This window comes from Pelodiscus sinensis, chromosome 14 (genome assembly GCF_052426305.1).
Source record: "Pelodiscus sinensis isolate ZL-2025 chromosome 14, ASM5242630v1, whole genome shotgun sequence".
Classification (NCBI taxonomy): domain Eukaryota; kingdom Metazoa; phylum Chordata; order Testudines; family Trionychidae; genus Pelodiscus; species Pelodiscus sinensis.
Window position 1 is genome coordinate 2,151,947 of NC_143065.1, and position 23,952 is coordinate 2,175,898.

The 23,952-nt window shown below is 42.0% G+C and overlaps 1 protein-coding gene across 2 annotated transcripts in view; it reads left to right on the plus strand.

Moving 5' to 3' along the window:
- ENTREP2 (endosomal transmembrane epsin interactor 2) overlaps positions 1 to 23,952 on the plus strand; it is a 349,968-nt gene that overhangs the window by 203,025 nt on the left and 122,991 nt on the right. For both annotated transcript variants that reach the window (XM_075897721.2, XM_075897722.2), the window contains exon 3: positions 16,173 to 16,283. In XM_075897721.2, coding sequence (XP_075753836.2) covers positions 16,173 to 16,283 — 111 coding nt within the window. The remainder of the gene's footprint in view (positions 1 to 16,172; positions 16,284 to 23,952) is intronic.

Sequence of the window (23,952 nt, forward strand, 5' to 3'; positions counted from 1 at the left end):
GCTAAATTAAGTGAGGTCAGGACAATTCAACTGATTCTGGTTGAACACACCTCTACCACTTCCATGGTAGAACTAAAGGGCCTTGTCTCCAGTGTGAGTTTGCTTTGAAATAGCTTATATATGTTAGTTAGGCTGAGGTAAAAGCACACCTTTTCTTAGCACTGAAGATGTGACCTAAGAGATGAGTTGCTAGTTCTGTTCATTAAAGTGAATGTGATATAGAGAAGTTCATGTTCCATGAAAAGAGAAATTGAATTAAGTATGTTCAATAGAAACATATAATTTCTCCACCTGAAGCCAGGTCTACACTGGGAGAGAAAGCTGAACTAAGGTATTCAACTCCAGATACATGAGTAGCTCAGCTGAAATTGACATACCTTAGCTTGATCTACAGCAATGTCCCTACTGCAGGAGGAAGAGAAATATCCCATTGACTTCGCTCACTCCTCACAACCCTGTGGAGTACTGGAATCCATGGAGGAGCCATCAGTGGTCAATTTTTCTGGGTCCTTACTAGACCCGCAAAATGAAACCCGAGAAAATCGATCTCCAGAACATTTATCTCCAGGTAAATATAGACAAGGCCTTAATTAAGTCCACTAACCCTATACAAGTCCTGAAAGGAAGACTAAAGCTCTAATCATTATTGGCACTAAGCGTCATCTAGGAAATTTTTCAACATTTCTTCTGCTTCATCAGGATCAAGAGAGAGGTTTCAGTTCCATCCCCCACATTCAATAGAATAAAAGATAATAATATTCCTTTCATAGAAGACTCAGAGGGGTAACCGTGTTAGTCTGAAACTTTAAAGACTAACAAAAATGTATTACAGTATTGTGAGCTTTCGTGGGCAAATCCCACTTCTTCAGAAGAGCTGCAGAAGTGAGATTTTCCCACAAAAATCATGGTTTTATATATAAAATTCCTTTCTCTCTAAGATCAACAGGACTACTCGTTGCCCTTTCATAGACGTTAACTCTGGTATAGGTCCTTTCCTGGTAGCCTCCCCTTTAGAGCTCTCTTGAAGGTATGAAGGCTGTACAGGACAGTCAAGAAATCATTCCCTTTTTTCCAGGAACACAAAGTTTCTCTGTCAACAGGAAAAAGTCTTCTTTATTCTTGCTTCAACAATAAGTCCCTTTTGAAGTGCTTACACAGTATTCATTTCAATGTTCATGTTCAGTGTTGCTGTGGTGTGTCTACATTACAGGGTTTTTTTTTAAAAAAAGTGGCCTTTTTTAAAAAAAACTTCTCCTGCATCTAGACTTCTGCTGAGTTCTTTCGAAAGTAAATCGAAAGGATGTGGCAGTTTTTTCGACCGCAGAAAACCTCGTTTTACGAAGAAGAACACCTTTTTTCGAACGTGCTCTTTCAAAAAAGGCGCTATGTAATGCAAACTGTGCTTTTTCAAAAGAGAGCATCCAGATTGCCTTGGTTGCTCTCTTTCAAAAGAGGCTTGCAGTCTAGACTCAGCCTCATTGGCTCTGTTCTCCTGGTGGGAAGATCCCAGATAACTTTTCAAGCTTAGAGTTTAACTTTTCTTTTTACTGTATTGAGTTTGTTTTTTCTGAGATATCCCTTCAGTTTTATTGGAGTTCATCAGGAAACAGAAAGTCCAAACACTCCAGTCTATAGCGTAACATAGCATGGCATCATTTTTTTATTCTCAAAATAGCTTTTAAATAACCCTCGCTGTCTTTAGCTTAAGTAACTGAAAAGTTGTTGATGCTTATAATAATTTTTGGAGAGGTGTTTCTTGTCTTCTTGATTTGGCCTTGTTTGAGCTCTGCCAGTAATTATTAACTCTCCATTAATATAAACTATACTTAAATGATTTCTTAAATACATAGTTATTTTTGTAATGTCATTAGATTCCATGTTGCTACATACAGTATTTTACCATTTACCTAGCAATGATATTAAGTCCTGCACTTAGCTAACATATTTCTGACATTTTTGGCTCCTTAAGTCTTCTCCACCATTTTAGTGCACCTGCTCTGGGCAAATGGCACATCCTTTTGACCCTTTGTTGCCCTTCTCCAGGATTGTCTGTTTTTTCGTGTTCCCCATTAGGACTGTACCCTTCCCTGGGCCTTTTCTGTGAAAGCACTATCTCCTCATGTGTCTTGGTTCTCCAGAGGCGAAACAAGCATCCCCGCCTTCCGGTTTTCTTCATGGGTTGGACACCTTGAGGCTTTCCTGCTTCCTTTCCCTTAGGGCTAGACTTCTTCTCCTCCCAATAGCAGTGCACTCTCCTGAGGTGTCCCCTTTGCGCACTGGTGTAACCTTGCCTTGCTCAGGCTTCTGGCCTTCTGTTCCTGGTGCCTCTTTCTTGCTGCAGCTTCTCTGACCTCTGCTTACCTCCTAGAGCATCTTGAGCAAATATAGTTATTCTTCAGCACATAGTTCTAGAAGCATTTCTCCACCTCCCACCCTTGTTGCTGGTCCTGTAGGATCTGTGTCATTTGGTTCCTCTTTGTTGCGTGTCAGCCTCTTCATGAGTGTCTCATCCTGCCCATTGTGTCGGGTGCAGTTGTCCGTCCAGTCAAACTCCCCTTGTATCAGCAACATGCCCACATTATCTATGACTTTGTGACAGGATGCTGCATTAACCACTAGGATAGCACTCTCGGGTATAGCTTGTGAGGTCGATGCCTCCTTCTGCACTTGCACCATGTCTTTCTGTCTCTCTTTTTGGGTCTGCAGCCCCTTTCTCATTCCATGAGCTGCATCTTCTTCGTGACTCAGCCTTTCTACAGGGTAGCTATATGTGTTTTCCCTTTCTAGGGTGTCAAAGTCTTTCTTGAATAATCTTGGACAGTCTTCCTCAATCTTCCCACTCATTGCTCCATGGTGCCATGTCCTTAGTAGCTGCTAAAGGAATCACTGTGGGGTTTACAATGTTTTACATTACTTTAGATAAAAATGTGTGTAGTTCGGAGTGTGTGTTATATGGTGTGATGCTTTTCAAAAAGACATGAATAGAATTCTGAGAATCCTTTTAGGCTTCACTATCATCTTTTTCCTCTTCATGTCTTTTTTATAAGTTAATCAAGATAGAGGAGCAGAGTAAACAGCTGCATTTAATAAAGCTGAAGTGTGTTGTGGGCAGAGTGAGCAGCAGGTCTGTGTGAGATCTGGCAGCTCTCCAGCTTCCTTTATTGTTCCTGCTAAAGGAATGTAACAAACTAGTGGGGGTTTCCTTCATTTAATTATGGGTCTGCATAAATTTCAGTGTCTATCTGGTCAGTGTTTGAAGATACACTACACGCCTGTGATTGATAGCAACATTGAAATTCCCACTTTGCAATTCACCACAGACATACTTGTACACATCGTACTTGATATTTTCCCTTACAGTAGTGCACCTAGAATCATGCTGTCCTGCTCACTGGGGGTAGCAAGGGTACCAAAACCAAAGTCCAATGCAATAGTTAGTATTCTGAACACATTTCTTACTGTTGTTATGTAGCATGTTTTATTAAAGAAGTAATGATGGCCTCTGATTTACATTTGAAAAGGCAAAGATGAGGTCCAGACCCTTCATTAGTAAATAAAACTAAATACATTCGATGTTACAAGTAGAAAGTAGATGCAAGTTACACAAGCAGTAAATCTTATAGAAAAAAGTAATGACAAGGCACATGAACTTGAAAGTAGATACTACCAGTAATAAATCAGCTAGATACACACAGTTAATCTAGAACTATAAATTCTATATAGTTAATGGAACAGTTATGGTAAAGGAGTATGAAATACAGGTATTGAGTAAATTTAGATCTGAACATCCTGAAATTTTGGGAAGTTTATATCCAGGTCTAAGGACCAAACCACTGACTCTCCAATAGTGGGAACCAAAATCATGGATCCAGATACTGCTTTATTTTGTGACTGTTGAGATTTGGACCTCAATTAAAACTCAGGCATATCTCTGTTAAGTATTGAGTTGTGATAGTGTTGCTGAAGCCAGGTCATTGTTTAGTCATTTTGTGTTTTTGTTTGCAGATTAAAATGAAGAAGGCTCTAAACCCTGGTTTACACTAGGGAGTTATTTCAAAATAACCCCCTTTAGGTTGAATTAATAAGCAGAGCGTCCACACTATCAAGCCCATTATTTTGAAATAATGGGCTGGTTATTTAAAAATCTGTATTCCCGTTTTCCTCAGGGGATAATGCTAATTTCAAAATCGTTATTTTGAACTAGCACTTGTGTGGATACGCCACTACTGCTAATTTGAAATAATTGGCCTCTGGAGGCCTCTCACATCTGCAGTTCTGACCATTCTGGCCACACCGGGCATCTCCACTACTCCCCTTCTCCTGCAGAGCTTAAAACACCCAGCAGCAGGAGAATGGATTCTCGCACGTTGGAGAACAGTGAGAGTCATGTGCAAAACAGCAGCCAGCGAGGGAGCCATGACAGACCCCAGTGCTCCCTCAGAGCCTCCCACAGCTGCCAGCACTCCTGTCACTCCCTAGGCTGCCACTTGCCAGGGATGCAGAAGAGTTCTGGCTTTGACTGGTGTGGAGATCCTGGGTCTCATTGAGAGCTAGGGAGGAGACCAACCTCCAGGATCTCCACACCAGAAAAATTAATGCAGAGATGTATGGATGGATGGCCGCCAGTCTGGCCAACAAAGGCCACGCCCAGACCCTGGACCAGGTCCACATGAAGATTAAAGAGCAGGCCTACCGCAAGCTAGGGAGCAGAGTGGATGCCCCAGGGTGGCACTGCATAGTTGCTGCTACTACAAGCAGTTCAGAGGGGCTGGACATCTCCCCTCCCATTGTTGTCCCTGCTCTGATCAAGCACAGCAATGTGGTGGAGACTGATCCCATGCATGGGGACCTGGCAGTGGGAGAAAGAAGAGGAGACCCCAGTACCATTCTTTCCAGCAAGTGGCGTCTGCCACTCACACACACCTCTCCTAACCCCCATCCCCATCCTCCAATGAGCAGGGACAGAAATTCTCTCTTTGCAGGACACCGTCAGTGCTGGACCTGGCATGTGTAAGATGCAGAAGGAAGCCAAGCCGCACCATCCTGTCCTCCTGCCCACAGGCTTCTGATCTGGCCAGCTCCTTCCGATGCCTTCTTGTCCTGGGACATGGGTGTAGTGATGCTCCCTTGGGATGTCTGTGCCCCTGCAGGAAAGTACCCTCTGTCTAGGCAATATATGGCCTTGCTCGAAGCATATCGCAGTCATCTGAACTGAGACCTTCAGACCAGCTGTGACCTTGGCACCTCCCGCACCATCTACCTGACTCCATAGGATTTGCAGGAGCAAAAGAACCTTCAAAGACCTTCTGCGGAAGTAGATGGCATGTGTGCAGTCCCTTGTCCAAGGGCTCGAGGAGGAGTACCAGGAGTGGGCCGCCAACCAGGAGGAGTGTCGACCCGACGAAGAGGAGTACCCTGGCTGACCGGGAACAATGGAAGGCTACATGGGACCAGCTGGTGAGCCAGTACAATACCATGTACTCCTGCATCATCTCACTGATGGAGCACATGGCATCATGCATGGAGTGGGCCACCAGCCACCCCCCTACCTATCCCCCATCGCTTCCCCTCTTAGCCCCCACAGAGGCCGCCGGGACCCCAGAACATGGGGCAGTGGGACCTTTCAGGCAGCTGAAGCTTCCTGACCACCAGGAGACAAGCACCAGTTCAAGTTCCAGACCTAGGCCTCTTCTCCTTTCCAAATTCTTTACCGAGTCTCTCCCCTGTTGTATATCCCCATAATAAATGGGGGTTCCTTCCCTGACCAGCCCACATTGATGTCAGTGAAGCATCCCTTGTGATCTACAAGGGCCTGTAGCACCATGGAGAAGTACCCCTTCCTGATGGTGTAGACTGAGCCGTTGGTGGTTGGGGCCAGAATGGGAATGTGTATGCCGACTATGCAGTTGGGAAAGCCCATCCACAATGCTGTCCATGTTGCCCAGAGTGACAACCCTCCATAATAGCATGTGGTTTATGGCCCTGGCTCTGGATTTCCCCACATCAAAATGGTTCCTGAGAGAGCTGTAGCTGTCTGGCATGGTGAGCTTCCAGAAGGTGATGGTGACGCACTTCTGCAGGGGGATGGCGAGTCACAGTCGGGTGTCCTGTCACATGAGTGCAGGGGCAAGCCACATGCAGACCTTGAGGAGGTGCTGGTCGTCCCATTGCTGCAGGACAATACGGTCTCACTACTCCGTATTCATCTCCCACCACCAGAAGTGGCATTCCACAGTGTCCCAAGCATTGAGGGACATGCGCAGCAGCAAGAGTGTCCACACTGGGGATCGTCCTGCAGGTTATCACTGCGTCTGTTTTGTGTCCCACAAAGGGGGGAGGCAGTGGACGAGTGGCGTGTGAGACATGGCTGTAGAGAGGAGTCCTTGAACGCACATGTGCAGCTTGTCTGGCCAAGCAGCCACAGGAAATGTTCGCCCTCCTAGTGCCCTCCCAGAGGGCTTCCAGGGGCCCTAAGTCCGGGGCAGGCTTCAATCAGTGTAAAGGCGCTATTTCGAAATAATTCTGACTAATTTTTATGCTTCCCCATAGTGGGGAGATGATATTTTGATTTTGTTAAATTGGGAGTTAAGTCAATTTTACTTTCAAAATAATTTACTAGTGTAGACACGACCTGAGGGAGTAGGTGGTGTCTGGTTTCCCTTTTTCATGAGCAGCTGTAATGAAATGAAGGCATTCACTAGAAATGCATAAAATTTGCATAAATAGCATCTCCTGACTTAATGTGATCCATTATATAGAGGGTTCACAGTTTGGTCCAGTAGCTCTTAGCACCCTCACCCTTAGCACCTTCCCCCTCCCCCATACAAATTGTCCCAGCACCACCCTACAATTGTTTTCCTTAAGAAAGGGTTATGCCTTTTGCTTGATGATTCAAAGAGACAGCACCAGATTTTACAATCCTAGCTTTCCAGAGACACAGTGGTTCCCATTCTAAGGTAACTGCCTCGGTGAATAGAGATGCCAAGGAAAATGCAGAAGAGCAGGTAACTTTTTCTAATCATGAGAGAGTAAAGGAAAATCTTACTGTATATCAGATTTTGACTTTTTCCTTTAGTATACAGTCATTGATTGAAAAATTTTACATCTTGCCTCAGATGTGTGTTAGACCCAGACACCAGCCAAAGTCAACACTGAATCATGTACAGTTTGGGGACCTGATTTTTCAGTAAATGTCTTTTAATAAGTAAATGTCTTTATATAATGGAAATAATTGTTTTGGGCATTCTAAATTAGTTTGGATAGAGCACTGAAAAATTACTGAAGGAAACCGTCTACATTTGCAAGAAGATAGAACAGCTGATACACTATTAGGGTATGTCTACACTAGCTCCCTAGTTCGAACTAGGGAGGCTAATGTAGGCATTTGAAATCGCAAATGAAGCCCGGGATTTAAATATCCCGGGCTTTATTTGCATCTTCCCATCTGGGTGCCATTTTTAAATCCCCCTAGTCCGAACTAACTGCCCGCGGCTACACGTGGCAGTTAAACGTTATTTCGAACTAAGTCCTTAGTTCGAATTAACTGTTACACCTCATTCCACGAGTCACAAGAAAAGGAGGGAGTAAAGATGGTTCCTCCATATAAATAGGATGAAAATGAAGTATACATTTTTCCAGGATGCTTTTTTTTGTGGCCTTTCATTTTAGTGAAACTCTCCTGATACTGAATTAGGTTAAGGTTTTTAAAAGGTTACTTTAGTTCACATGTGCCAAATACACAATCCACTTATGTCCAGATTCTGCAGATCTGAAAAGATAATTAATTATCTGTAATGTGCATGTACATTATGTGCCTCTTACAGCTTCATCTTTGGTTTTGTGACAAAGGCTTTGAAATAAAGTATTTGCTCCAGTTCCTTAAAATAATGTTTTCTCTTTCACATCATTTATCACGTGTTAGAAATAAATTGAAAGACTTTGCAACCAACTTTCATCCCAGAGAAATACTCCTTTTTGACATATACAAGACGTAGGAATTTAATGAAGCTTTTCTGGTAAATTAGGATCTTAAACAGCTACCTGATACAACAGACTGTAATTAAAGTGCTAATGTAGTTATTTGTTTCTCTTTGAATATTCCTGTAATTTTTTAAAAATGTTTTTGATCTATGAAGAAAATTACCGATACACCTGTTTTTCCCCTTCACTCTTTGTTTTGGTAGAATAAAATATACTTATAAAATCTAGACTTTAATATGGCCTTGCAATTATGCTTGAATCAGAATTTTCTCTTTTACAGGGTTCTTACTTCAGTATCTCACTTGTTTTAACCCTTTCTGTGAAAATGCCATGGGGGCATTCAACCAAATTTCAGCCACTAATTAATACCTGCATAATTAATACCTGTGTGTGAAATTATCTCCTATGTGTGTTTTGTGTTTGGATGCTGCTGGCTAGGTGGTGACATTAGGGACTACCAGCCACTCACCACTCAGTCCCTCCAATTCATTCCTGTACTTGGGGGAGAGTCACTGTTGCTCTTATTGTCATGGCAACAGTTTTCTTTGGTAATTATTTTACCTCCGATGATCACCCTGTTATTACGGAGAGGGTTCTAGGGAGGTCCTTTTAATGAAAGCAGACTGGGCTTTGATAAATGCTTGTTCTGCTTGGTGGGTTTGTACTATAATAAGTATCATTGTTTCTTTTGAAAGGGTAATTGTTCCTTTTTGCAAAAGGCGAGTGTCAAACACCCCTAAGGCGACTCAGGAGCATGATTACCACCCTCAAAGCAAACGGTTAAGAAGCAGAGCAAATGCCCCAAATTGACTGAGAGTTCTATACTTAGATTTCACCAACCAAGTATTAAGTATAAACTCCTCAGGCACATGGAGTCCTATAGATGAGCCTCTTTGGGTACTTCGATCTATCTTGTCACCTAAGCAAGCTTACCTTTGTGATAGATGATTCCCTTCCATCATGAATCACAGTAAAAATCAGTGATAGAAATGTAGCCGTGTTAGTCTGGGGTAGTTGAAGCAAAATGCAGGACAATATAGCACTTTAAAGACTAACAAGATGGTTTATTAGGTGATGAGCTTTCGTGGGCCAGACCCACTTCCTCAGATCAAATAGTGGAAGAAAGTAGTCACAACCATATATACCAAAGGATAGAATTTAAAAAAATGAACAAATATGAAAAGGACAAATCACATTGCAGAACAGAAGGGGGATGCGGGGGGGTGGGAAGGGGGAGGAAGGAAGGTAAGTGTCTGTGAATTGCTGATATTAAAGGTAGGGAGAGTGGGATGTTTGTGAGTTAATGGTATTACAGGTGATAATTGGGGAAACTGTCTTGGTAATGGGTGAGAAAGTTCAAAGACTTGTTAAGTCCCTGTTGGTAAGTGTCGAATTTTAACATGAATGACAGTTCAGAGGATTCCCTTTCAAGTGCAGATGTAAAAGGTCTTTGTAGCAGAATGCAGTAAAAATCAGATTACTCATACTCCCAAAAGACCAGTCAATGACTGCAAGCCAGTTGTTCCTTGGATTTCACACTAAAGATGATGCTTGCAGGCAATTCTGTAATAAACTATCTAAAGATATATTAGAAAGGAAATTAGTTATTTACAAGATTAAAGCACATAAATACACATATACACAAATGAGTTCCAATCTTAAGTTTCAGAAAGCAGTAGAAGCTTCCGTAATAAGAAAGCTCTATATTTGTTTCAGGACTAACCAAGACTGAACACTGGGGATCTCTTGGCTATGCCTAGAAAAGAGTCAAGAGCAACATTCCCTCTAATCTTTTCCATCCATGTGCAAAATAAAAATTTGATGTGCACTGAGGCATGTACAAATGTGCACCACTAGTAGAAACAAAAATCCTAGCTGTGAGCAATCAGCTGTGCAGTATTTGAATCTCTCCAGAGCGGCCACAGAAGTACCAAGATTACAGGGAAAATGGTCAAGAGTCCAAACTTCAGTTTCTCCTTATTAGGGGTTTTGTCCCTTCCCGCTTTTTGCTTCAAACTTCACACTCAGCTGATGGAGGGAGTTCACTTGAATGTCTCTTCTTCATCGGATGAAGAACAGTGATCAATCAACAAATTATTTCATCCTCTTTGATGTTACACAATATTTCATCTGATCTTGGGGGCCTTTCTTGTGGCCCACAATCTTATACCTTCTGTTAGAGGCCTACATTTCACAGTGGCTTACAATGCAAATGCTCAATCTTATCTAACAATATGAGATATTGGTCTTTATAAGTGAAATTATTGAATGCTTGTACGTTGCAGCATGTGCTAAAGTCTAAATATATTTTTCATAACTCTAATACTATTTTAACAATATTAACAGATGGGTTTGCCTGTTTATTTCCAGCTACGTGTTTGTCAGTATTCAAGTGAGCCATGGAGACCCTGACAACCTGGCACTTGGTTGGCTAGTGTCACAGAGTTACATTAAAATAAAATACAAAATTACTGGTGCTCCTTTTCACGTATATTGTTTATCTAGTCTTTACAAGCTGGAGCTATGACTTTTCAAAATTTGTCTTTTTAGAAATCAGGAAATTAGCAGTGAGCCCCTATTCATTTTTCTATTACACTACTTTAAAAGGTCATTTAGAAGTTCCCGTAAAGCTGAAGTTTCATTTTAATAAAAACTACATTTTGTTTGAATACAGCTTAATTGCATTCAATATAGTGGTCAACTGAATAGTAAAATATGGACCTTTACAGGGATGACAAGGGCAACAAAATATACACATTTTTGTCTTCAGTGTAAGTGCTTCATTGTTTAAACAGAACATATATAAAAGTTCTTTTCATTTTAAAAAATAACGAAGGAAATTCCCAAACAACAGCCTTTGTATATCATTAAAATAGCTTTCATCAGTAAACTAACTCATAAAAATAATAAATACAAAGTTAAGAATTAAAAAGTATCTAATGGCTGCGAAGGTAAGTGCTCTCAAGTTAGAAAATGACAGAATCGGTATTGGCCTCTGTGAACCTAAGAGCATCACACTGCAAGAAGCCAACTGGCTTAATGGTAAAAGTCAGCTAGTCAAAAATTTGAAAAGTATAGCTTTAATAAAGAAGAAAATCTAGAAAATCCAGTGGAGTAATAATTGTTGGCAGAGCTACATGCTACCCAGCACATCTCCAGGTGGAGGATAGTAAGGGGCCTCTTTTCAGAGATTTGCTGCAAACTTAAGATTCAAGGATATATGTAAAAACACTATGAAAAGTTTTAACATCAATCCAAGCTCTTGGGAATCTACATCATCAGATATTAACACCTGGTGACAATTATTACAACAGGGCACGTCATTTTTCGATAGGACCTGTGCAAGTCATGCAAAAGAACTCCGCTTCAGAAGGAAAAATTCTCAGACTCATGAAAACGGAAGTAGACTGGCATGTAGCTGTTTTAATCAACTGTGTAACTCCAATGTTGGACGCATAAGCCACAAAAGAAGTTGCAGATCCAGGCACAACTCATAAATTGGCACTGCCGCTGCTTACCACCATCTCTTGACATGAACGGGCCATATATAATAATTATTACTCAACTGAATGTCTTGCAAAGATTTAATGAAGAGTATTAATGGCTCTTTAAATTACTCAGAATTATGACCAGAATGGCTTTGGACATACAAGACCACTCTTACAAGCATAGTCCAGCATATCAGTTTCTGTATTCTGTTCAGAAGATCCTAGAACTGAACTATGATTTTCATGGAGAGTGCTCCACTGAATCATGGAACCATTGTTTTGAAAGAGATCTTGAGAGGTCATCCAGTTCAGTAGCTCTCAACCTTTCTAGATTACTGTTTCCCTTTCAGGAGTCTGTTTTGACTTGCATATCCCTAAATTACATGTACAGGCAGTCCCCGGGTTACATGGATCCTGCTTACATAGGATCCCTACTTACAAACGGGGTGAGGCAACCCCACACTAGCTGCTTCCCCCCAGCAGACCAGGGAGACGTGAAGCTAGCGCCCCTCCCCCAGCAGACCAGGGAGACGCGGAGCGGCTTTTCTCAGCAGACACCTCAGCTTGAGAATAAAGGACTGAGGGAAGTGAGGTGTGGGAGAATAAAACTGAGCTCTGGAGAAATGTTTGGCTATGGTTTCCCCTACCATATGTACCAGTTCCGACTTACATACAAATTCAACTTAAGAACAAACCTACAGTCCCTATCTTGTACGTAACCCGGGGACTGCCTGTACTTAAAAAAACTACTTACTTACACAATGAAACATAAAAACGCGAAAGTATCACAGCACAATATTGCTGAAAACATGCTTACTTTCTCTTTTTTACCATATAATTATGAAATAGATGATTGAAATATAAATATTGTACTTACATTTCAGTGTATATAGTATATACGGGAGTATAAACAAGTCGTGTGAAATTTTAGTTTGTACTAACTTCACTAATGCTTTTTAGGAGCAGGTTGTAAAACTAGGCAGCTATCTAGATGAGTTGCTGTCCCCTGGAAGACCTCTGCATACCCCAGAGGTATATGTACCTCTTAGTTGATAAATGCTGATCGAATTCCTGGCTCTCTGTCAGAACTGGGCACACACTTTTTTTCTTTAAATCCAACATGTTAGCAAATGATAGATAGTGCAGGGTTTGTGACTTTTACACATATTTTCAACATATTGGATCAACTGTTTAGTGATTGTTGGAAGCCTGGAATGATCCATCTGCTTTGCTCCATTAGGACACACATTTCAGACCCTGGTTTTACTACTTACATGTAAAGTAATGCTCTAAAGAGCTACTACAGATTTGATTTGTCTTTTTTTTTCTTCTTGACATTGCTTTTCTAGTTATAGGTAAGTTATTATACAGACTCAAAAGATGCATAATGTGAGTTAGGTTTATTTTTCAGTTTATGAACCTCTGAGATTTGAGCAATCTTAGTGCAAAACTGATTAATCCCTATGTTTGTGTCTTCAACATATTTATGGTTAATAAATCTTCTGCTAACAATCCAAAAACTAATGGTATCAAAGAAAGAGAGCTCTGAGGGGAAGTAGTAAAGATGACTTGCCATAAAGAAGTATGTAATGCCTCTCTTTGTCAGCAGCCTTGCTGGAGCTATAAATATATATTATTGGTGCGAAACCTCACAGCAACCATAATGTACCGATAGACCAAGAATGGGCTTATTATGGAACTTTTGCATCCAGTAGCAGATATTTTTCCATGACATTTTAACAGGCTGTATAACAACTTAATACTTTAAAAAAGCTTCCTTGAAACTTGTAATTGTTCTATAGTATCCACCCTGACTAATATTTGTGAGTGAACAACTTTCTAGTACTGTATATACACTCCGACGATATGTCTACACTGCAAGGTCAATTCAAAATAACAGCTGTTATTTCAAATTAACTTTAATATCATCTATACATGCAAACCGCTATTTCAAAATTAATTCGAAATAGCGGAGCGCTTAATTCAAATTTGGTAAACCTCATTCTGCGAGGAGTAACGCAAAATTCGAAATAGCTATTTCGAATTAAGTGCTGTGTAAACACTTAATTTGAAATAGGGGCCCTCCAGCCCTTCCCAGGGAGCCCTGGTGGCCACTCTGGGCACAGCCAGGAAAATTTACTCTCCTCTCCCCCAGCCCCGGAGCCATTAAAGGGGTAGACCCTAGCCACAGTGCCTGTGCCAGCTCCAAGCCTGCCAGCCCAGAGCCAGAAGTGGCCACCGGGGATCCGACCCAGTGGTCCCAAAACATGAGCCAGCAAGCCACTGGCAGCCAGCCCTCCAGGGCAACCACAGCACGTGGCGTGAGTTTGGCGTCCCATGAGGGGGTAGGAGTGGAGAGTGGTGTGTGAGATGCAGCTGCAGAGAGGAGCCCTGTAAGCACGTGTCTCAACAAGCAGCCACAGGAACTGTCTGCCCTCCTTGTGTCCGCCCAAGAGTGCTTCCGGGGGCTTTAAATCTGATGCAGGCTGTGGGTGTGCTGGTTTGAAATAACACTGAGCTGTTTCAGTGCTGCCTTGTAGAGTGGACCCGCCGTTTCAAAATTATTATTTTGTGAGTTCTTTTTTCAGTATAAGTTATTTTGAAATAATTTCCTCATGTAGACATGTCCAGTGAAATTATTGCTAAGCAATGCATTATGTTTCCATGACCTGCCCAATACATTCCTATGCAATTTCAGATGAAGCTTTTATTTTTTTCCCCTAATTTATACATGCATCCAGTGTACACAGTCTTGCAAAACTTTTTGAAAGAGACTTAAGTGGTTCACAAACACTATGGATTCAATATAATTTCACATAGGAAATTATTGGTTAGATTGGAGAAGATAGAGGTTAATATGAGAATTGAAACATGGATAAGAAATTAAAAGGTGTGACTAATGGATGGTATTGAAAAGTGAAGTATCAGGCATTAGGGAGGTTATTTGTGGAGTTCTTTGGATCAGTCTTGGGACCAATCTTAGCATTTTTAATGCTGATCTTGGCATAAAAAATGAGTGTGTACTGATAGACTTTTCAGATGACACAAAGTTGGGAGATATGCCTCTGAATACAAGAGGAGAATGCTGGTGCAGGGTGACATTTTAAACTGAGACATGCTAATATAATTGTTAAATTTAGGCTTCACGTCGACGTTAATTAATTTTAGTGAAATCGTTTGGGAGCTGTGGTAACTTGAGTAGGTAACCTTTGGAAGGATATGCAAACCCCACACTTGGTAAAGCAGGTTTAATGAGCTAATGTGGGCTAGTCTGGTACTGCCCCGCCACACCTGTGAGAGATAATGAGAGTCTGAGGAGAGAGTGTTCATTGACAACTGCAAAAGAAGTGTATTGCCTGAGCTCTGAAGCCTGTACTGGGGTGGTAGAACATCTGGATTTTGGGGAACAAAAAATCTGTTTGAGTGTGAAGGCCCAGCCTGGGCCAGCGGAACACAATGGGGAAGGAACATGGTGGCAGTACCAGAGTAGCATTCTGTCTACACAGAAAATGAGCCTCATCTTGATCTATTGCTTTAAACCCAGCTAAGGGGGAGCAGCCATAAATTGGTTGCACTGCCCACTAACTCCTGATTGGTTTTAAGGCTTTTGGAACTAGTAATATCAAAAGAGCGTTTCATTAACTTCTGCAATATGTCCTAGTAATATTGTATCTCATGCTGAGCAGTTGGAAAGGTTACTGACTCAAGTGAAAGGTGTAATATTACAGCTATTACTCAGTATTAAGCCATCATAGGCCTCTAGTGTGAAACACTAAGCATACCTTTTATTATTTCTTTTTAACTGCTGTACAGAGAACTCGCAGCCTGGGCCAAGATGATTCTGATTTCTCTTTATTCGCCTTCTTAATAGCTTAATACGGCCCCAGTATTGTATACCATATTGCTTAGACTTACTTGAACAACCTCCAGGGATTCATTTTGTAGGGTGAATTTTAATGTCCAAAGAAAATTAGACACAATCCTATTCACTGTCAGAGATGCTGTTATTGCATCCCTATGAAATTACTTTTCTATGTCTGCATTTATCACCACATGCAACTTGATGCAAGTTGAACATTTAATTGTGATACTCATTTTTTTTCTATAGACCGATAGACATTTAGGTGTCTAACATATGAAAACTGTTAGCCTTAAAACATCTTTGTCTCTGTTACCTCATATCTAAAGACTGGACAATGGATAACCGGTAGAATGATATCTAATGTTATATATTAATATAGAACATAAAATCACATATTAACAAATAAGCTTATCTATGTTACAAATAGCAACTTAGATTACTAACGCTAAAATAATTTTTAAAGATCATATTTGTTTTTCACTATTATTGCTGTTTGTTTATCAGTTTTATTTTCGGGGTCTCCGTTTTTAACATTTGAGTTGCAATGAAATTTTGCAGTGAGCTACTAATAGAAGATCAAGTAGAAGAACTTACAGGGTTTAAAGGAAAACAAATGGCAGTCAAGACTAGTGTCAACATTGCCTTATTTGTGATGTGAAGCCCAGGACCTTGTAAGACTGAAATTGTGTGGAGTGTTTCATATTTTTCTTTTAAAATGTATACATTGAATATGATTGTTGACAAGATGGAAGCACTTTTAAAAGCTAAAATAATTTTTCTCCTTTGCATCTTGCTGTGAATAATCGATGGACTGTGTGGGTTGTTTTTTTTTTCTTTTTCAGATAACCTTTTTCATGCTATTGTCTGCTGTGTGTGTAATGCTTAACTTGGCTGGTTCCATCCTCTCGTGTCAGAATGCTCAACTGGTAAGCTCCCTGGAAGGCTGTCAGTTGGTGAGTAATGAAGAACAAATCTTTTAATAAGGGCAAAGGCTTTTATTTTTCCTTTTTGGAAATCATTAAATAATCAATTTCATTTCTGTTATTTGATGCTGCCTGTAAATCTAAACTCATTATTATTTTGTTCAAAGACACTTTACAGAAAAAGTGCACTATTCTTTATATGATATTGTTACCTCAAGATATTGCATAAGTTATTGCATTAGAAGTCTATGAAGGGCAACACCTGTACACAATGGGTGAAATCTTGGCCTCATTAAAGTAAAAACTCCTGTTGAATTCAGCAGGGCCAAAATTTCAGCATCCTGGGCAAACTGTTAGTTATGTTTCCCTATTTGTGCTATAATGTTTTAGTCACCAACTTTACTACTACAGTCTGATAAAAAGCTTCAATTGCAAACACATTACCTAGTACAATAACATAGTGAATCATAAAAACATGAACTTATCATGAAGGCATGTATTTGTGTGTCTAGTATAACAAAGATACGTTATGCATGTATATAGTAGGTTAGTGTATGCTAACAAGGAAAAAGTATAGCTAAAGCTGTAAGAATATTTGTGGCAACACTAATAAGGTATTAAGATATGTAACAGAAATAATCCCAGAAGTACATTACAACACTCCTGTTAATACGTGTCAGAATGATGTTTACTTTTTGCAGCATTGTTACACTCTTCACTAGGGGTAGGCAATAATTTTTGAAGGGGGTGCCCACTTCAAAAATTTCCAGAGTCGTTGCAGGCTGCTCTGGCGGGGGTGGAGCTTCAGGAAAAAGGGGCAGGGCCTCAGATGGAAGGGGCAAAACCTTAAGTAGCAGCAGTTGAAAGCGCTCGCACCTCCCCTGTGGTTCCCAGGCAACACATTAGTGGCGGGGCTGAGAGTTATGAGTCCTTATAGCTCTTGCTATTTAGAGGGCACAAACTTCAGCAGCCATCCAGAAGGCACGAGCCCTTTAAATAGAAGCAGTTGAAAGGGCTCCCAGCTCCCGGCGTGCTGCTAACGCATTGCCTGGGAACCGCCAGGGAGGCACAAGCCCTTTCAACTCCTGCAATTGAAAGGGCTCATGCATTCTGGCAGCTGCTAGGCAACGTGTTAGCAACCGCAAGGAAGACACGAGCCCTTTAAATAGCAGGAGTTGAAAGGACTTGCACCTCCCGGGTGTCTCTCAGGCAATGCACTAGGGGCAGGGCCGGGAGCTGCCGTGGGCTGGATGAAAGGTCTAGGCAGGCCGGATCCAGCCCTCTGACAACCTCTTGCCCAGCCCTGCTCTTGACTCATATTTAATTTGTGATCCCCTATGATCCCCAGATCTCTGTTGGTAGTATTCCTTCTTAGGAAGTCATTTGCCGTTTTGCACGTGTGCAACTGATTGTTCCTTCCTAAGCGGAGTACTTTGCACTTGTCCTTATTGAATTTTCATCATATTTACTTCATACTGTTTCTCCAGTTTGTCCAGATCATTTTGAATTTAGCACTTGCACTTGCACCCTCCCAGTTTAGTATCATCTGCAAACTTTATCCGTGTACTCTCGACACCATTATCTAAATCACTGATGAAGGTATTGAACAGAAGCAGACCCAGAACTCATCTCTGCAAGTTCTCACTTGATATGCCTTTCCAGCTTCACTGGGACCCGGCAATCTTTGGATCCCTTATGCTGCCAAGCCAGCTGAGTCCAGGCACTATTTCTAGCTCTGGACGTAGTAAGACACACTCCCCAATGCAGACCTCCTACCTGGCACCCTTCCTTGGGATCTGAGAGTCTACATTAGAACCAAAACTAGTGCTGCAGCTTCCCAAGTCATATATACATGCTCCTACCAGAGTAAAGTCTTTGAGGTATTCTGGTGTAAAGTTTAACTCTTTGAGGACAAAATGGCAAATACAATACGGGAACATTGTGTATTTTTCTTGATATTACTTTGGTATCATTTGCCATTCTCCTTTCCCTTTCTCTCTAGTTCCAAGCTCATTTGTTACGTATGTTCTTTGTATTGTCAAAACAAAACACAGTCCTCCCCACGTAGCTTTAATCCAGTTATGTGGCTGACTCATGATTTATGTACTGTAGATGTATGTTCTGTACTCCGAGTAAGAATAAAAACGTGGACACGGACTGTGATAAATATGCAAACTGCATTTATTTTAAACAAATAATTAACAGCTAAGCATCATTAGACCCAATCCTCCATACCTTGCATGTTTGATTCTCTGATTTAACTTTGCTTGGGACATATCAGGAATTTGATATCCCAGCCATAGAGACTCATTTTGAAACAACATTGTTTATGCTTTTTAGAAGGATACCTTGTAAATTAGGGTACATGAGTAGCATTCTGAATTATAATTCAGGGAGCCAAATTAAGTGAAGCATAGCTGAGTGTTGAGCTCTGAGAGCCTCAAGGAGCAAAACAGAGAGTAAACGATCAATTAGATCACCTGTACCATTAAAAATTAATTAAAGCAAATTTGTTTTAAACCATTGTTATTATTTAAATGGGGTAGGATTGTTGGTAGTGAACATTGCCAATAATAAATTTAGAATTAAGTTTGTGTTTTCTAATTGCAAATACAATCTCAAAGAGAGAGATGCCGTTTATTACAGCAGTTCTAAACCAGCAGTTCAGGGTCCCCTGGGGGCTACAAGCAGATTTCCGGGGGTCTGCCAAAATAAACCAGAGAGGAGAGCCAGCATTAGACTTAGTGAAACCCCGGGCAGAAAGACTGAAAAACAAAGCCTGAGCAAATTAGCTGTTCACAACCCCACTATTGTGGGGCCCTGGACAATTGCTCCGTTGGCTATCCCCTAACAACATCCCTGGCTTTTTAATTTACTAGATATGCAGAGAAACAGTTGTGGCACAGATGGGTGATGGAATTTTTACAGCATGTTGTGGGGGCCTCAGAAGGAAAAAAAGGTTGAGAATCAGTGATTTATAATATCCTGTCTTGATGGGTGATGTATCTTCTTGCCAGTGTGACTGTTATTGGAGATACCACTTATAACAGGAAGATTTTTAATTTATATTGCTTTGGTCACTTCTGAAACTTGATTATACATTTATGACTTGCTCTGCACCTCCTGTGAGGGATTGGGTGCACTCTTTACTCCCTTGGAATTCAGTAGGACTTGAGAACTTTCAATACTTCCATAGATTGACCATAAAATGTTGGTTTACCTCATTACTTAGGTCACTGACATACAATATTTTAAGTCCCATTAACTATATAACTTGCAAAGTTTGGTGCTGGTGAGGATCACATCACCCTTTACAATGACCTTTTGATCTGGTGATCATAGGAAAGTGAGCAAATTATCCACCAGGATGTAGCTTAGGGGTGGGCAATAATTTTTGAGGAGGGGGGCACTTCACGAGTTTTGTCCGAAGGGGCAGGGCCTCAGGCAGAAAGGGCGGTGCCTTGGGGAAGGGGACCATTCCCTGTAAGTGCGGCCCACCCTGAAGGAGACTCTGTGTGGTCCCCCACCTCCAGTACCTGATTGGCCTGGGGGTAGAGGGCCACATGAAGTCTTTGCCCCCACCCCGCCCTTCCAGGGGCATGCAGCAGCTAGTGAGAACGGCCAGCTCTTTTGAACAGCTGCCAGTTCCCTCTGGTGCCGCACACCCCTGGTGGAGGGGAAGAAACTTTGTGTGCTCCCCCCATCTCCTGGTCTTGATTGGCCGTGGAGGTGGGGGAGCGGCAGGGTGGCCACAGGTTGGATCAGACAGGTTGGTGCACTGGATCTGTCCCGCAGACCTATCTTGCCCACCCCAATGTAGCTTCATAACTTGGAAACTGACACATGCAGTGAGGCTGATGGCTCCATTAAGTTTATCTAGCAAAGTAAATTGATGTCAGTCCCATTTTCTATAACAATAAACTTAGCTTTTATTGATGTTTGGGGATGAAATTCTATTTTAATTTCAATCTAACCTGAGTTTTATTACAAATTAATACAGTGGTTCCCAAACTTTTTGGCATCACGCCCCCTTTTTGATTTTTTGAGAAACCCTCATGCCCTCCCCCCCCTCCCCCAATAGCAACAAAACTTGTTGAGCAAAGAAAAAAAAAAGGAACTGACCGGGGCCAAAAAACAAAAATAGCAGCACCACTAGGGAGGAGAAGTATCGGAGGGTAGCAGTGTTAGTCTGAATCTGCAAAAGCAACGAGGAGTCCTGTGGCATCTTATAGACCAACTGAAGTGTTGGAGCATAAGCTTTCGTGGGCAAAGACCCACTTCGTCAGATGCATGTAGTGGAAATTTCCAGAGGCAGGTATAAATATGCAGGCCAGGATCAGGCTGGAGATGACGAGGTGGATCCAATCAAGGAGGATGAGGCCCACTTCTAGCAGCTGATCTGGAGGTGTGAATTCCAAGAGAGCAGAAGCTGCTTTTGTAGTTAGCAAGCCATTCACAGTCTTTGTTTAATCCAGAGTTGATTGTGTCAAACTTAAAGATGAACTGTAGCTCAGCAGTTTCTCTTTGAAGTCTGGTCCTGAAGTTTTTTTGCTGCAGGATGGCTACTTTTAGATCTGCAATTGTGTGTCCAGAAAGATTGAAGTGTTCCCCTACAGGTTTTTGTATGTTGCCATTCCTAATATCAGATTCGTGTCCATTGATTCTTTTACGTAGGGACTGTCCAGTTTGGCCAATGTATATAGCAGTGGAGCATTGTTGGCACATGATGGCATATATTACATTAGTAGATGTGCAGGAGAACGTACCAGTGACAGTATGGCTGATCTGGTTAGGTCCTGTGATGGTGTCACTGGTGTATATATGTGGGCAGAGTTGGCACCGAGGTTTGTTGCAAGGATTGGTTCCTGAGTTCGAGTTATTATGGTGCGGTGTGTAGTTGCTGGTGAGAATATGCTTCAGGTTGGCGGGTTGTCTGTGGGCAAGGACCGGCCTACCTCCCAAGGCCTGTGAAAGCGAGGGATCATTGTCCAGGATGGGTTGTAGATCACTAATGATGCGTTGGAGAGGTTTTAGCTGGGGACTGTAGGTGACGGCCAGTGGTGTTCTGTTGGTTTCTTTCTTGGGCTTGTCGCATAGCAGGAGGCTTCTGGGTACACGTCTGGCTCTGTCGATCTGTCTCCTCACTTCCTCGTGTGGGTATTGCAGTTTACAGAATGCTTGTTGAAGATCTTGTAGGTGTAGGTCTCTGTCTGAGGGGTTGGAGCATATGCAGTTGTACTTCAGTGCTTGGCTGTAAACAATGGATCGTGTGGTGTGTCCGGTATGAAAACTGGAGGCATGCAGGTAAGTATAGCGGTCGGTAGGAGGAGACAGATCGACAGAGCCAGACGTGTACCCAGAGCAATAAAATTAAAAATCTCTTAGTTATTACCTTCATCAGCAGTGATTTCCTTTGTCCCTATTACCTATATTTTAAATAGTAAGTGGCTTATGTGAGAAATTTAGTTTTAAAAGTGAAATACAAGTCATTCGTTAATTATTGTGTGTGAAAGGTTCAAATAATATCTCTAATTTCCTACTGAACATGTTAGAAATTAAAAATTTAATTTTTCAGCCTAATGGGCATTTTAAAGGGGGAAAATGGAAATAGCTACAAAGAAGCTTGCTTTCCCACCCAATATTATTTCTTTTAATTTCTAGAATCTTTTCTTTATTCTTGGATATGAGGGACTGGTGCATTTTTACAGGGGCTAAAAATTATTAACATTTTGAGTAAGGCATTAAGGGAATGCTTTGGGATACAGGAAGTATCCTTAAATAGCAACACCGAGTCATTAAAAGCGCCCGCTATTTCTCAAAATGTTAAGGGATTTGTCAGAATAGTGCTTTATTTTGAAATTTGGCACAGTGTAGACAGCAGCAAATTTCAAAATAAGCTCTTTCGATTTAGACTCAGAATAAGCTACACAATTTGCGTACAGCCAATTGCGTAGCTTATTCCGACAGAAGGGTGCTGTCTAGACGCACCCTAAAAGTGTTACATCATTAGGACGATTGTGCCTGAATATACCATCAAGAACCCAGTGTTATAGATTGGCAGCAAAATCCAGCAGTACTGAATCACTTTATCACATCTGGGGCTCCCTCTTGGGATTTCATGCCCAGCATGCAGGAGCTTAAGAGCCTGGAAGGAAAGAAACTGCTGTTTATTATTGTGGGTAGGTCAATAGTGCTATTAGCTGGTTCTATAGGAAGGTATTCCTTTGCTGGAAGGATTGTTAGTATGATACAGTATCTCTGCTGGGGAAAGAATTTAAAGGATAATATCATAAAATACACAAATGTGGAGGAAAAATCCAAACAATTTGAGACTACATGAAATGATGGGAAAGACATTTATTTAAATACCAATCGTTCTGCAATTACTCAGAATGGCTACTAAAAATAAGAGCCTTTTTTAAAGCTCACCGTTTTTAATATGACACTTAGATTGGGCTAAACTCCGTGACTGAGGGTATATTGGCTTTGCAAAGATGTGAAGAACATCTTGCAAATTGGAAAATGACTAGGGGTATGTCTACACTACAAAGTTAATTCGAACTAACAGACGTTAGTTCGAATTAACTTTGATAGGCACTACACATGCAAACCGCTAGTTCGAACTTAATTCGAACTAGCGGTGCACTTAATTCGAACTAGGTAAACCTCATTCTACGAGGACTAACGCCTAGTTCGAATTAATTAGTTCAAATTAAGGGCTGTGTAGTCACTTAATTCGAACTAGTGGGAGGCTAGCCCTCCCCAGCTTTCCCTGGTGGCCACTTTGGGCACCACCAGGGAAACTCGTCTGCCCCTCTCCCGGCCCCAGAGCCCTTAAAGGGACACGGGCTGGCTACGGTGCCCGTGCCAGGTGCAAGCCTGCCAGCACCCAGCCAGCAGACCCTGCGCCTGGCACGGCTCGAGCCAGCCACCCGCTGCCACCCAGCCCTCCGCCTCTTCCCGGGTCCAGGCTGGCGGCTCCCGGGAGCCTGCCCAGGTCCGCAAGAGGCGGACGCCCGCCTGGTCTAGTGCAGACATCGTGGACCTCATCCACGACCTCCGCACTAGGCACAGGAAAGTGGCCGTCTAGGGCAGGATAGCTGCCAGCCTGGCCACCCAGGAGCAGGTTTGCATGAAAATCAAGGTGGTCCAGTGAGACCCCGACCCTGAGCCCTGAGCTTACAATGGCCGTACTGGGTCAGACCAAAGGTCCATCTAGCCCAGTAGCCTGTCTGCCGACAGCGGCCAACACTAGGTACCCTGGAGGGGATGGACCAAAGACAATAACCAAGCCATTTGTCTCGTGCCATCCCTCTCCAGCCTTCCACAAACAGAGGCCAGGGACACCATTTCTACCCCCTGGTTAATACCACTCCATGGACCCAACCTCCATGACTTTATCTCACTTCTCTTTAAACTCTGTTCTAGTTCTAGCCTTCACAGCCTCCTGCAGCAAGGAGTTCCACAGGTTGATTATTTGCTTTGTGAAGAAGAACTTTCTGTTGTTAGTTTGAAGCCTGCTACCCATTCATTTCATTTGGTGTCCTCTAGTCCTTCTATTATGGGAACTAATGAAGAACTTTTCTTTATGCACCCTCTCCACACCACTCATGCTTTTATAGACCTCTGTCATATCCCCCCTCAGTCTCCTCTTTTCTAAGCTGAAAGGTCCCAGTCTCTTTAGCCTCTCTTCATATGG